This window comes from Callithrix jacchus, chromosome 12, assembly GCF_049354715.1.
Source record: "Callithrix jacchus isolate 240 chromosome 12, calJac240_pri, whole genome shotgun sequence".
Classification (NCBI taxonomy): Eukaryota; Metazoa; Chordata; class Mammalia; order Primates; family Cebidae; genus Callithrix; species Callithrix jacchus.
Window position 1 is genome coordinate 29456588 of NC_133513.1, and position 12331 is coordinate 29468918.

Sequence of the window (12331 nt, forward strand, 5' to 3'; positions counted from 1 at the left end):
CCGACTCCCTGCAGTGACGGTGGCTGTAGTGATTCTCTGGAGCCTTGGGTTTTTTTTTTTTTTAAAGGAGAGCAGATACTGGCACTACACTCACCTCCTAAAATAACAGTCCATGGATGGAGTGTGGTTGTGGCACCCCTGAGTACTCGGTACTCAAGGCCCAGGCTCCTCCTATAACACTGTGTGGTGAGCAGCGCCACTCCCCTGCCCACCTTAAAATCGTTCACTTGGGTAGGAGAAGGGGAGCCAGGGCACCTGCTGGAGCACTAGCCCCTCTCTGGCCATCCAGAGGAGGTGCCATGCAGCCGGCCAAGAGTCCTGCCCTGCAGGGAGCCAGGCCCTGCACAGCCACTTCCAGTTCCCAGGCTTGGGTGCTGGGCAGGCCATTTGTGGTTCCAGCAGCCTGGAGAAAAGTGTCCTGAGGCCCCTCAAGGAGGAGGGCACATGGGCCCTGGGGGCTGGCCGCTCCCCAGAGGGCAGGACACTGGATCCTCATCGGAGCTTGATCTCGAAGCAGAGACAGTTGAGGCTCTGGCAGTCGGGAAGCTGGCATGTACAGGCACAGTCGCAGAGTGGGCAGCAGCGGGGGCAGTGAGGTGCCCAGTCCTGAGGGATGAGAGAGAGGGGTATGAGGGAAGTGGGATGGGGCCAAGTCTGTTGCTCTCTAAGGAGAGAAGGGAACAGAGAGGCCTGGGAAGTCCCACTTGCCCAGTAGAACAGAGGGTACGGTCCATCATTCCCAGGAACAGCAATTGCCTGTGCTGTTGAAAAATCAGCAGTGCGTCCTTGTTCTAAACAACTGAGCTCAGGAGCTAGAAGCAATAATTCGGGGGTTCTCCCTTTCCCATTTTATGGGTGAGGAGACTGAGAGCACGGGACCAGAGAGCAACTGGCCCTGGGTCCCGTGCTAGAATTTGGGCCTCCTGAAGTCCAGCTGAAAAGATGGTTCTGCTACAGTCCCGTGGCCTGTGCAGCTGAGTCAGTAGACAGAGAAAGCACACGTTTTTCTGTCCATCATGAAAATGACTTGTGGGCTTTATGGACTCCTTCGCATGAGACCAAACTAGAGTCTCATTCGCCATTTTCGAGCTTCTACTCTGTGCAAGGCACAGACAACATTCATGAATGATTTTAAAAATCTTTCTAGGTTTCTTTGAAATTGGCAATTCACATATTTTTAATTTTTTTTTTTTTTTTTTGAAACAGGGTCTCACTCTCTTGCCCAGGCTGGAGCCCAGTGGTGCAATCTTAGCTCACTGCAGCCTGTGCCTCCTGGTTCAAGTAATTCTTCTGCCTCAGCCTCCCAAGCAGCTGGAACTACAGGTGTAAGCCACCATGCCTAGCTACTTTTTGTATTTTTAGTAGAGATGGGGTTTCACTATGTTGGACAGGCTGGTCTCAAACTCCAGACCTTGGGTGATCGACCCACCTTGGCCTCCCAAAGTGTAGGGATTACAGGTATAAGCCACTGTGCCTGGCCATTTTTTTTTTCTTTTTGAGATGAAATTTCGCTCTTGTTGCCCAGGCTGGAGTTCAATGGCTCGATCTCGGCTCACTGCAACCTCCGACTCCTGGGTTCAAGCGATTCTCCTGCCTCAGCCTCCCGAGTAGCTGGGATTACAGGCATGTGCCACAAAACCTGGCTAATTTTGTTTTTTAGTAGAGGGTTTTCTCCATGTTGGTCAGGCTGGTCTCTAACTCTCAACCTCAGGTGATCTGTCTGCGTTGGCCTCCTAGAGTACTGGGATTACAGGCGTGAGCCACCACACCCGGCCATATTTTTAAATTTTAAAAAATCTCCATTTTTTTTTTTTTTTGAGACAAAGTCTTGTTCTGTTGCCCAGGCTGGAGTGCAGTGAGTGGCCTTATCATATCTCACTGCAGCCTCCACCTCCCAGGCCAGATTGATCTTACCTCAGCCTCCCGAATAGTTGGGACTATAGGCGTGTACCACTATACACGATTAATTTATTTTTATTTTTTTAGACAGGAGTTTTGTTCTGTCACCCAGGCTGGAGTGCAGTGGCATGATCTCTGCTCACTGCAACCTCCGCCTCCTGGGATCAAACGAGATTCTCATGCCTCAGCCTCCCGAGTAGCTAGGACTCCAGGCATGAGCCACCACACCTGGCTAATTTTTGTATTTTTAGTAGGGTTTGACCATGTTGACCAGGCTGGTCTCCAACTCCTAACCTCAGGTGATCCGCCCACCTCAACCTCCCAAAGTGCTGGGATTACAGGTGTGAGCCACCGTGCCTACGCCATTTTTTCTGTTTTTTTGTAGAGACGGGATTTCACCATGTTGCCCAGGCTGGTCTCAAACTCCTGGGCTAAACCCGTTTTGGTCTCCCAAAATGCTGGGATTATAGGCGTAAGCCACTGCACCCAATTTAATGTTTTCAAAACAGTTATATCTCTTTTAATTATCAGAATCCTGAGTAATCTCTTACAAAAGAGAAAATGGATGGCTGGGCACGGTGGCTCATGCCAGCACCTTAGGAGGCCAGGGCAGGCAGATCACTTCAGGTCAGGAGTTTGAGACCAGCCTGGCCAAAATGGCAAAACTCCATCTCTACTAAAAATACAAAAGTTAGCTGGGCATGGTGGCACACATTTGTAATCCCAGCTACTTAGGAGCCTGAGGCAGGAGAATCACTTGTGCCCGAGAAGGAGAGGTTGCAGTGAGCCGAGATCGCACCACTGCACTCCAGCCTGAGCAACAGAACAAGACTCTGCCTCAAAGAAAAAAAAAAAAAAGTCTGGGCACAGTGGCTCATGCCTATAATCCCAGCACTTTGGGAGGCCAAGGTGGGTGGATCACAAGGTCAAGAGATCGAGACCATCCTGGTCAACATGGTGAAACCCCGTCTCTACTAAAAATACAAAAATTAGCTGGGCATGGTGGCGCGTGCCTGTAGTCTCAGCTACTCGGGAGGCTGAGGCAGGAGAATTGCTTGAATCCAGGGGGTGGAGGTTGCAGTGAGCCGAGATCACGCCATTGCACTCCAGCCTGGGTAACAAGAGTGAAACTTCGGCTCAAAAAAAAAAAAAGGAAATGGAGGCACAGACAGAGAGGTAAGTGATGGGAATGGAGCTGGGATGGGGATGGACAGTCCTGCCTGTGATCCCTATCAAGCCCTCTGCCTCCCAGTGCCAGGAACATCAGCCTCTCTTAGGGTGGGCCAGGAGAGGGGCAGGTCATCCCGTGTTCTCCACTGAGTTAGCATGGGACTTGTGCTCAGCAGGCATCTGAGATACAGATGAATGCTGAATGAATGGATGAATCTAAGCATATCATTTGTCCTCTTTAGGCAAAGAAGAAGAGGGCTTCTCAGCTCCTGGGGGAAACAAGGACTGTCTTGTGGGGAATAGGAACAGCATGTCCTTAGAGATGGGAAGAACTGGTCTATCCAGCGCACTGCTGTCCAGCCCTAGGACAGGATGGCCTGCAGCTGCCTTAGGCATGGCTGGAGTCAGGCCAAGGCTGAAGTGGGACACGCCCAGGATGGCTGTGTGACAGAAGACTGGCTCCTTGAGGCCAGAGGCAGTGACAGTCACAGTTGTACAATTCAATCAGAAACTTGGCCAAGCCAGGAATAGGGGAATGACCTTTCCAACAGCTGAGGTTTCGGGGTGCAGTGTCAGATGACTGGTGAGATCATGTATCACCAGAGGCTGCAGTGAGGGAGGGGACCTGCCACCTGCAGGGACAGGGGTCTGAATTGGGTTGTGCTACTGTCTAGGGAACTCCCTCCCTGGGGGAGGCTGGAAGTGTCATGGTGGAAAGGAGAGAGAGAAGTGATTTTCTTGTGTCTGATGAGGGTGTGGCTTGGGGTGTTTCTAGGGAGTCCCAATCTGGGGATGAAATTGCCTCCGTGGGTTTTTGAAGGACCACACCGCCATTCTGTGCACAGAACCCGTGGTTGAGAGAGGCTCTGCTGCCATTACCTCAGAAAAGAGGGTATTAAAAGCATTTCTTGGCTCTCTCCCTTGTCATTAATAACTGGCTAATGGATTTCTCAACTGTTACAAGCAGCCATGTGGCTTCTGGGAGGAATCTGCTGTTTAAGTTCTTTAAACAAGGACTCCACAAGACTGTTAACCCTTGTGTCTGTCAGGCTTTCAGGAGAGTTTTTCACTTGAATTTTTTCCCGTTGACTCAGAGCTGGTCATCATCTCTAGTGGTTAAAGCCCGGGCCCTAGAGTCAGTAAGGCCTGGGTTTGAATCTCAGCCTGGCTAATTCATGTTTTCCTCAGTTTCCTCATCTCTGAAACAAATATAACACCCAAGGCTGGGTGTGGTGGCCTATAATCCCGGCACTGAGGGCAGGAGTTCAAGACCAGCCTGGCCAACATGGTGAAATCCCATCTCTACTAAAAATAAAAATTAAAAAAAAAGCTGGGCATGGTGGCGCATGCCTGTGGTTCCATCTACTTAGGAGGCTGAGGTGGGATACTTGCTTAAACCCGGGAGGTAGAGATTGCAATGAGCCAAGATTGTTTTACTGTGCTCCAGCCTGGGCAACAGAGTGAGATTCCATCTCAAAAGAATAAAATAAAATAAAGTGAACAAATATAACACCTACTTCATAAGGTCATTGTGGGAAATCGATGGAAAGAACTAAGCATGATGCCTGATACATAGTGAGTGCTGGACGAAAGACAGCTGTTCTTGGCCGGGCTCCGTGGCTCACATCTTTAATCCCAGCACTTTGGAGGCCAACGCAAGCAGATCACCTGAGGTCAGGAGTTCAAGACCAGCTTGGCCAACACGGTGAAACCCCGACTCTATTAAAATTACAAAAATTAGCTGGGCATGGTGGCGGTCACCTGTAGTCCCAGCTACTAGGGAGGCTGAGTGAGAAGAATCACTTGAACCCGGGCGGTGGAGGTTGCAGTGAGCCAAGATTGCACCACTGCACTCCAGCCTGGGCGACAGAGGGAGACCCAGTTTGAAAAAAAAAAAAGGGGAAGAGAGCTATTCTTGTCATCATAGCTTCTTCCCTTAGCAGTGCTTCTTACCCTGGTGTGCATGAGAATCATGTGAGAACTTGTGAAAGATTCACAAACTATAGCCCTATCCCAGACCTGAGTGTGGGGCCTGGATGTCTGGCTTTCCTTTTAAGTCTCATACCTGCTTCTGATTGCATGCAGAGCTGAGCAACCACTGCTCCATAGCATGTCATTTCTCACCCTCTGTTGTAATGGCCTAGTTACTTATCTCTTTCAATAACCAGAACGGAAGCCCTGTAAGGCTAGGGACCTTATTTATCTTGTTTCTGCTGAGCCCCTAGGGCTCTAGATAGTGACTACAGTAACTCCATAAATCTTTGGTGAGGGAGTGAATGAGTCAGTGAATGAATGAAAGAGATCCTAGCAACATGCCCGTGAAAGAAGCAGAGCAGGCAGGTTTCTCCCTCAGTAAGAAAAACCTGGGTTTGTGAACCGGCTGGTCCAGCCACATAACCTCCAAGTCGCTCCAGCCTCTGTAAGCCTCAGTGTCGACAGCTGCAAAATGGCACAAGAGATTTGTAACCTTGGACAGGCACAGTGGCTCATGCCTATAATCCTAGCACTTCAGGAGGCCGAGGTGGGCGGATCAAGAGGTCAGGAGATGGAGACTATCCTGGATAACACAGTGAAACCCGGTCTCTACTAAAAATACAAAAATTAGCCAGGTGTGGTGACACGTGCCTGTAATATCAGTTGCTTGGGAGGCTGAGCCAGGAGAATCGCTTGAACCCGGGAGGCGGAGGTTGCAGTGAGCTGAGATCGGGCCGTTGCACTTACTCCAGCCTGGGCAACAAAGCAAGACTCCGTCTCAGAAAAAAAAAAGAAAAAAGATTTGTAACCTTCTTGGCTTACAAGGAAACTGAAGAAGGAGGGATTTAAATGTACTTTGTGGAAAGACAGCTCAAGGACAGAAAGAACCTGCCCCGCCCTCCACCATGCTAAATCCCTTCCAAGTTCCAGGAGAAACCAGAGAGGATCAGGCCCTGACATCTCCAGGTTTGAAAGTTCCTGCAGCCCTCTGTGGGGAAGGTGGGAGCGCCCAGTCCATCCTTACAGTGCACCTCACCCATCCTCTCTCCCAACGAGGAGATGAGTCCCTGGGTATTCACTTCAAGTAGACAGATAAGGTACAGGGCGGCATCCTTAGGACAGCAGGCCAGAATTCATTTTGTAACGGAGCACCTCCTATAACACGGGAGTTTATATAACCCAAGGTCTCCCCCTTTTTCCCTTCTGCCCCTCAGCCCCAACCCTGGGACCCCTCTCCTGGCTGCCCCTGGGAAACCAAAAGCTAATTATCTGAAAAAGCACTCCTTGCCCCACAATTTACTTCAAAACTGAGACTATGCCAGGGATTAGCACCAATCACCGTGAGCCAAAGTTATGAATTTGTTCTTTTATTCTCCCCTTCCGTCCTAGGAAAGGAAGGTCACCACTCCAAGGGCAGGCACTTTGGTGAATCTCTGAGCCCAAAATAATCATTCCCTAGGAAGGCGGTCGATTACATTTAACATCTTTAAACCCACAAATGCAAAAAGGCCTGTTTTCTGCAAGCCAGGCTTCTCCCCTGAGAATTCTACTTTAGCTGACACTGTGGAGCTATTTGCAGTGCAGGGCTGTCCTGTGTAACACTGGAGAAGCCATAAACTTCCTGCTGGAGGAGGACAGTAACGCTATGTCTCCACGCACAGGCATGGATAGGTGGCCAAGTGTGATGTCAAGTTAAAAAGGGCAAGTAGAGGCTGGGCACGGTGGCTCATACCCATAATCCCAGCACTTTGGGAGACTGAGGTGGGTGAATTACAAGGTCAGGAGTTCAAGACCAGCCTGGCCAAGATGGTGAAACCCCGTCACTACTAAAAATACAAAAATTAGCCAGGCGTGGTGGCGGGTGTCTGTTAATCCCAGCTACTTGGGAGGCTGAGGCAGAGAATCGCTTGAACCCAGGAAGCAGAGGTTGCAGCGAGCAGAAATCGTGCCACAGCACTCCAGCTGGGCAACAGAGCGAGACTCCATCTTAGAAAAAAAAAAAAGTCAAATAGAGGCTGGGCACAGTGGCTCATGCCTGTAATCCCAGGACTTTAGAAGGCTGAGGATGGGGGAATCACTTGAGCCCAAGAGTTCAACACCAAACTGGGCAACATCATAAAACCCTGTCTCTTTGAAAGATATAAAAATTAGCTGAGTGTGGCGGCATACACCTGTAGTCTCAGATACTTGGGAGGCTGAGGTGGGAGGATTGCTTGAGTCCAAAAGGTAGAGGCTGCAGTGAGCTATGATTGTACCACTGCACTCCAGTCTGGGTGACAGAGCAAGATCCTGTCTCAAAAAAGGCGGGGGATGGGAGGACAGTAGCATGTATGATGAAATAACCTATGGGATACAACCCCACTGTTGCCAAATAATAGTAAAATACAGCAGTGATAGTACTGTATGTATATTAGTATACGAGAGATACATATAAAACAGCAACTTTGGGTTAGAGAGCTGGTTTGTAAAGTGATTGGTACTTTTCCTGTATTTCTATATGTATATTTTGTAAATAATACTTTTTGTAATCAGAAAAAACATATAGGTTTTAAAAGATACCCAGCTCTTGCCTGGTGCAGTGGCTCATGCCTGTAATCTCAGCACTTTGGGAGGCCCAGGTGGGTGGATCACCTGAGGTCAGGAGTTTAAGACCAGCCATGGCCAACATGGTGAAACCCGTCTCTACTAAAAATATAAAAATTAGCCAGATATGGTGGTGGGCACCTGTAATCCCAGCTACTCAGGAAGCTGAGGCAGGAGAATTGCTTGAATATGGGAGGCAGAAGTTGCAGTGAGCTGAGATCGAACCATTGCACTCCAGCCTGGGCAAAAGTAAGACTCCATCTCAAAAAAAAAAAGAGAGAGAGAGACCCTTAGGCCGGGCAAGGTGGCTCACACCTGTAATCCTGGTGCAGTGGCTCATGCCTGTAATCTCAGCACTTTGGGAGGCTGAGGTGGGCAGATCATGAGGTCAGGAGTTCGAGACCAGCCTGACCAATATGGTGAAACCCCATAAAAATACAAAAATTAGCTGGGTGTAGTGGTGTGCACCTGTAATCCCAGCTACTCAGGAGGCTGAGGCAGGAGACTTGCTTGAACTGGGGAGGTTGCAGTGAGCCGAGCTTATACCATTGTATTCCAGCCTGGGCAACAAGAGCAAAACTCCATCTCAAAAAAAAAAAAAACCCCAGCTCTCCAGGAGTTCGAGGCTGCAGTGAACTATGATTGTACCACTGCACTCTAGCCTGGGTGACAGACCAAGACTCTCTCTAAAAACAAAAAAAATCTATGGCCGGGCACACGCCTGTAATCCCAGCACTTTGGGAGGCCAAGGTAGGTGGATCATTTGAGGTCAGGAATTCGAGACCAGCCTGGCAAACATGGTGAAACCTCATCCCTACTAAAAATACAAAAATTAGCTGGGCAGTAGTGGTGCACACCTACTCAGGAGGCTGAGGCAGGAGAATTGCTTGAGCCTGGGAGGCAGAGGTTGCGATGAGCCCAGATCTCACCACTGCACTCCAGCTTGGGTGAGTGAGATCTTGTTTCGAAACAACAATAACAACAAAAAACAAAAAACCCGGCTGGACACAGTGGCTCATGCCTGTAATCCCAGCACTTTGGGGAGGCCAAGGTGGGTGGATCACCTGAGGTCAGGAGTTCAAGACCAACCTGACCAACAAGATGAAACCCCGTCTTAAAAACAAAAACAAACAAACAAAAAAACAGCTCTGGAGGAAGGAAAATAAGGAAAAAAACAACAACTTGGTTCTCAGTGTTGTTGGGAAAAATGATGTCAGTAAAAAGGCCCTATATCTGGAATATAGTTCATCTGGTAAATGGGAAGGAGCTGCGTGAGCTGTTTTTCATTCAGCTCCCATTTTTATAAGTGCTGGTTATGTGCTCTACATGTTACACACATCACCTTTCTCTGGCTGGCATGCTATTTTCTTTTCTTCAAGTAGCTTTCATCACCAGACATTGTCTGATAGATTGACTTTACCTGGCTCCACGTGATTCATACCCCGGAATAGTGCCTGGCCTAGAGGAGGTGCTCAGCAATAAACATTGTTGAGCAAAAACATGAATATGCAGATAATACCTAGATCAGACTCAGCGGGGCAGGGGGTAGGAATGGAACTCACAGCTCCGGTGGGCTGGGGGCAGCAGGCATCCAGGAACTGGGCCGGGTTAGGCAGAGGAAAGTCACAGGCTTTGGCACAGGTCCAGCAGCAGTTTGGGGAACCAGAGGCACCTTGCTTCCTGCAGGGGGAGCTACTGTCCACGCAGCAGCCCTGGGCCTAGATCACAGGGTTCAGAATGTGGGCCAGGCAGCAGGTAGTGACAGCCAAGGCAGCTTTCCCAAGGGGGCAGGAAAAGATTTGGCTGGGGACGGGAGAGGAGGGACCCCCTGGTACCACAAAAGGGATAAATGCGAGGGCTTAATGGCAAGTGTCTCAGGGTAAGAGCCTGCAGATGAAGGGACAGGTTACCAGGATTCCTCTTCCCCAGAGCCCACCCTTTATCCACGACCAGACCCCTCACCAGCAGGCAGTGTCTAGTCAGCAGCACTAGACCCAGCAGCAACAAATAGATGCCCACAGCGATGAAGACGATGGCAGGGATGGGGAGCAGCAGGGGAGGGCTGCTGACAGGAGCCGGGGTTGGATTCCACGGGCTAGAGGCCTGGATGAGTACAGGAGGAAGGGGTGACAAGGAAGTGGAGAGGGGCTGCAGGAACACGGGAATACCATGAGGGACATGGAGGTGGCTGGGAGAGGAATGGCCACCAGATCGTGGGGAGAGCATCAAGAAAGGATTACACCCTGACTTACTATCTTGTACCCCAAGCCTGCCTTATTCCCTGTCATCCCCAGTTCCTTCCAGAATGCCTCTCCAAAGAGATCTCTTGTCTCTGAGTCCCCTGCCACTCCCTGCCCATCCCTCAGCCCACATTACTGGCCCCTCTCATCCAATTCTGCCCCTTTCCACCCCAGGTGTCCTTGTGTATCCCTCCCTCTCTTACAATCCATCAATGGCTCCCAGTGACTCACTTAAAACTTCTTCTTTTATATATGCATTTATTTATTTTATTATTATTATTTTTGAGACAGTCTTGCTCTGTGGCCCAGGCTGGAGTACAGAGTGGGGCAATCTTGGCTCACTGCAACCTCCGCCCCCTAGGATCTCCTGCTTCAGCCTCCAGAGTAGCTGGGATTACAGGCTCATGCCACTATGCCCAGCTAATTTTTGTATTTTTAGTAGAGAGGGGGTTTCGCCATGTTGGCCAAGCTGCTCTTGAACTCCAGACCTCAGGTGATCCGCCCGCCTCGGCCCCCCAAAGTGCTGGGATTCTCAGCATGAGCCACTACACTTAGCCAATTGTTTTTAGAGGCAGTGACTCAGTCGCCCAAGTTGGAGTGCAGCTGCACGATCATGGCTCGATGCAACCTGGAGTTCCTGAGCTTAAATGATCCTCCCACCTCAGCCTCCTCAGAAGCTGGGATTACAGGCGACAGCCACCACACCTGGCACTTAAAATTTGTGTCAGTGACAAGATTCCAAATTTAGCCCTGCCTACCTCTTTCCCTCCCCTCTTCCAACCACACTATAGCCCTAGCAGTTCCCCGAATGCTGCAGCCTCCTTCTCACCCCAAGGCTGTTTCCTCTGCCGGAAATGCCTTTTCTCCTGGATTACTTGGTGAACTCCTTATCTTGGCCAAGAATACCAGAAATGTGCCCTCCCGTGGGAAGTCCATTCCTGGGACTCTTCCTCACAGCTCTTGTCCTGAGCTGGCAGGGTGCAGTCTGTGTTGGGTAGAAGCCCCCTCCCCAGTCCGTGCTGAAAGGTAGGCCCAGCTGGGGTAAAGACCGGGAGCTGAGGGAGCCCAGAGAGGGGAAGGGGCCCCGACTTACGTCCATGGAGCAGGGCAGGGCCAGTCAGTCCGGGAGCTGCAGAGGGAAAATGCTGGGTCTCAGAAGCTGACAGGGGCCGTTAGACCGGGGTGCCCACCCTCTTCCCCATTCTGTTTGGGGAAACTGAGGCCATCGCTGGGCCGGAAGGTGGGATTTGGGAAGGGAATTGGGGAGCCGGGGATCAGAGGCGGCGCTTTCCTCGCAGGCACCAGCGCGCCCAGGCCACTCTCCTCCTCAGTCCCCACACCTCGGGCTTCCCCTGTTCGTCGGTCCCCACCACCTGCACCCTCGGGCCGCGGGCAATTCACGGATTCCGCGCGGAGCTGGATCCAATCGGCCAAGGCGCCGGCTCCACCCAGAAGCCGTTCGCGGCAACCCGCTGTCGCCATGGAGACCAGAGTGGTGTTTTACGGCGGCCGCCAAGGCCCATACTCCCCCCTCACGCCTCGTGGTTCCCGCCTTAGCTACTTTGGCCACTGGGTCTGCGCCGTCGCGGCCCTAGGGGCCTTCTCGCGGGGACCGAAGGGGAAGAACGAATCCCGCCGTCGCCAGCCCGGGTCGGATCCTCATCAGATGCTGGACGTTAGAGGAGGCACCAGGGCGCCGCAGAGGGAGGATTGAACCCCGAGGCTACACTCACTACTTGGATGTGTCTCTGCTAAGCCACTGCGCGTCCCTTCCCGCCTCTGCAAAAGGGAGAAACGCCTGCCGTTCAGGGATATTGTAAAAATCAGAGCTACTTTTATTGTATTTTTATTTTATTATTATGTTTTAAGAAAGAGTTTCGCTCTTGTTGCCCAGGCTGCAGTGCAAAGGTGGGATCTCGGCTCACCGCAGCATCCGCTTCCCAGGTTCAAGCGATTCTCCTGCATCAGCCTCCCGAGTAGCTAGGATTACAGGCACGTGCCACCATGCCCGCTAATTTCTTATTTTTAGCAGAGACGGGGTTTCTCCACGTTGGACAGGCTGGTCTCGAACTCCCGACCTCCGGCCATCCGCCCAGCTTGGCCTCCCAAAGTGCTGGGATTACAGGTGTGAGCCTCCGCGCCCTGCCTATATTTTATTTTTATTTGTTGATTTATTTATTTTTGAGATGGAGTCTCGTTCTGTTGCCCAGGCGGGGTGCAGTGGCGCGATCTCGGCTCACTGCAACCTCGGTCTCCTGGATTCAAGCTATTCACCCGCTTCACCCTCCTCAGTAGCTGGGATTACAGTCACAGGCCACCACACCTGGCTAATTTTTGTATTTTTAGTAGAGACGGTTTCACCATGTTGGACAGGTTGGTTTGGAACTCCCGACATCAGGTAGTCAGCTAGCCTTGGCCTCCCAAAGTGCTGGGATTACAGGCATGAGCCACCACTCCCAGCCTTC

General features: G+C 51.0%; 1 protein-coding gene across 6 annotated transcripts; it reads right to left on the reverse strand.

Moving 5' to 3' along the window:
- Positions 1–94: 94 nt before the first annotated feature.
- LOC118146229 (uncharacterized) lies at positions 95–11360 on the reverse strand. 6 transcript variants are annotated; one of them, XM_054242748.2, is made up of 5 exons: positions 11240–11327; positions 10960–10995; positions 9589–9729; positions 9189–9344; positions 95–606 (listed from the first exon to the last, which is right to left on the reverse strand). In XM_054242748.2, exons 2-5 carry the CDS (start codon positions 10963–10965, stop codon positions 493–495), a joined length of 417 nt encoding a protein of 138 aa, XP_054098723.1. In that variant the 5' UTR covers positions 10966–10995; positions 11240–11327; the 3' UTR covers positions 95–492. The 6 variants fall into 6 exon arrangements, with proteins under 6 accessions (XP_054098723.1, XP_035123236.1, XP_035123235.1 ...); XM_035267343.3 differs by having other exon boundaries at positions 443–606; positions 11207–11327; XM_035267345.3 differs by lacking the exon at positions 9589–9729.
- Between the last annotated feature and the right edge of the window lie 971 nt (positions 11361–12331).

Bases quoted from the DNA above. Each gene is read 5' to 3' on its own strand.
- LOC118146229 (XM_078345100.1), bottom strand. From the start codon at position 11,348: ATGGCGACAGCGGGTTGCCGCGAACGGCTTCTGGGTGGAGCCGGCGCC. The intron at 10,996-11,206 runs GTGTGGGGACTG...TTCCCTCTGCAG, and splicing joins ACGAACAGGGGAAGCCCGAG to CTCCCGGACTGACTGGCCCT. The intron at 607-10,959 runs GTAAGTCGGGGC...CTCATCCCTCAG, and splicing joins CCCTGCCCTGCTCCATGGAC to GACTGGGCACCTCACTGCCC.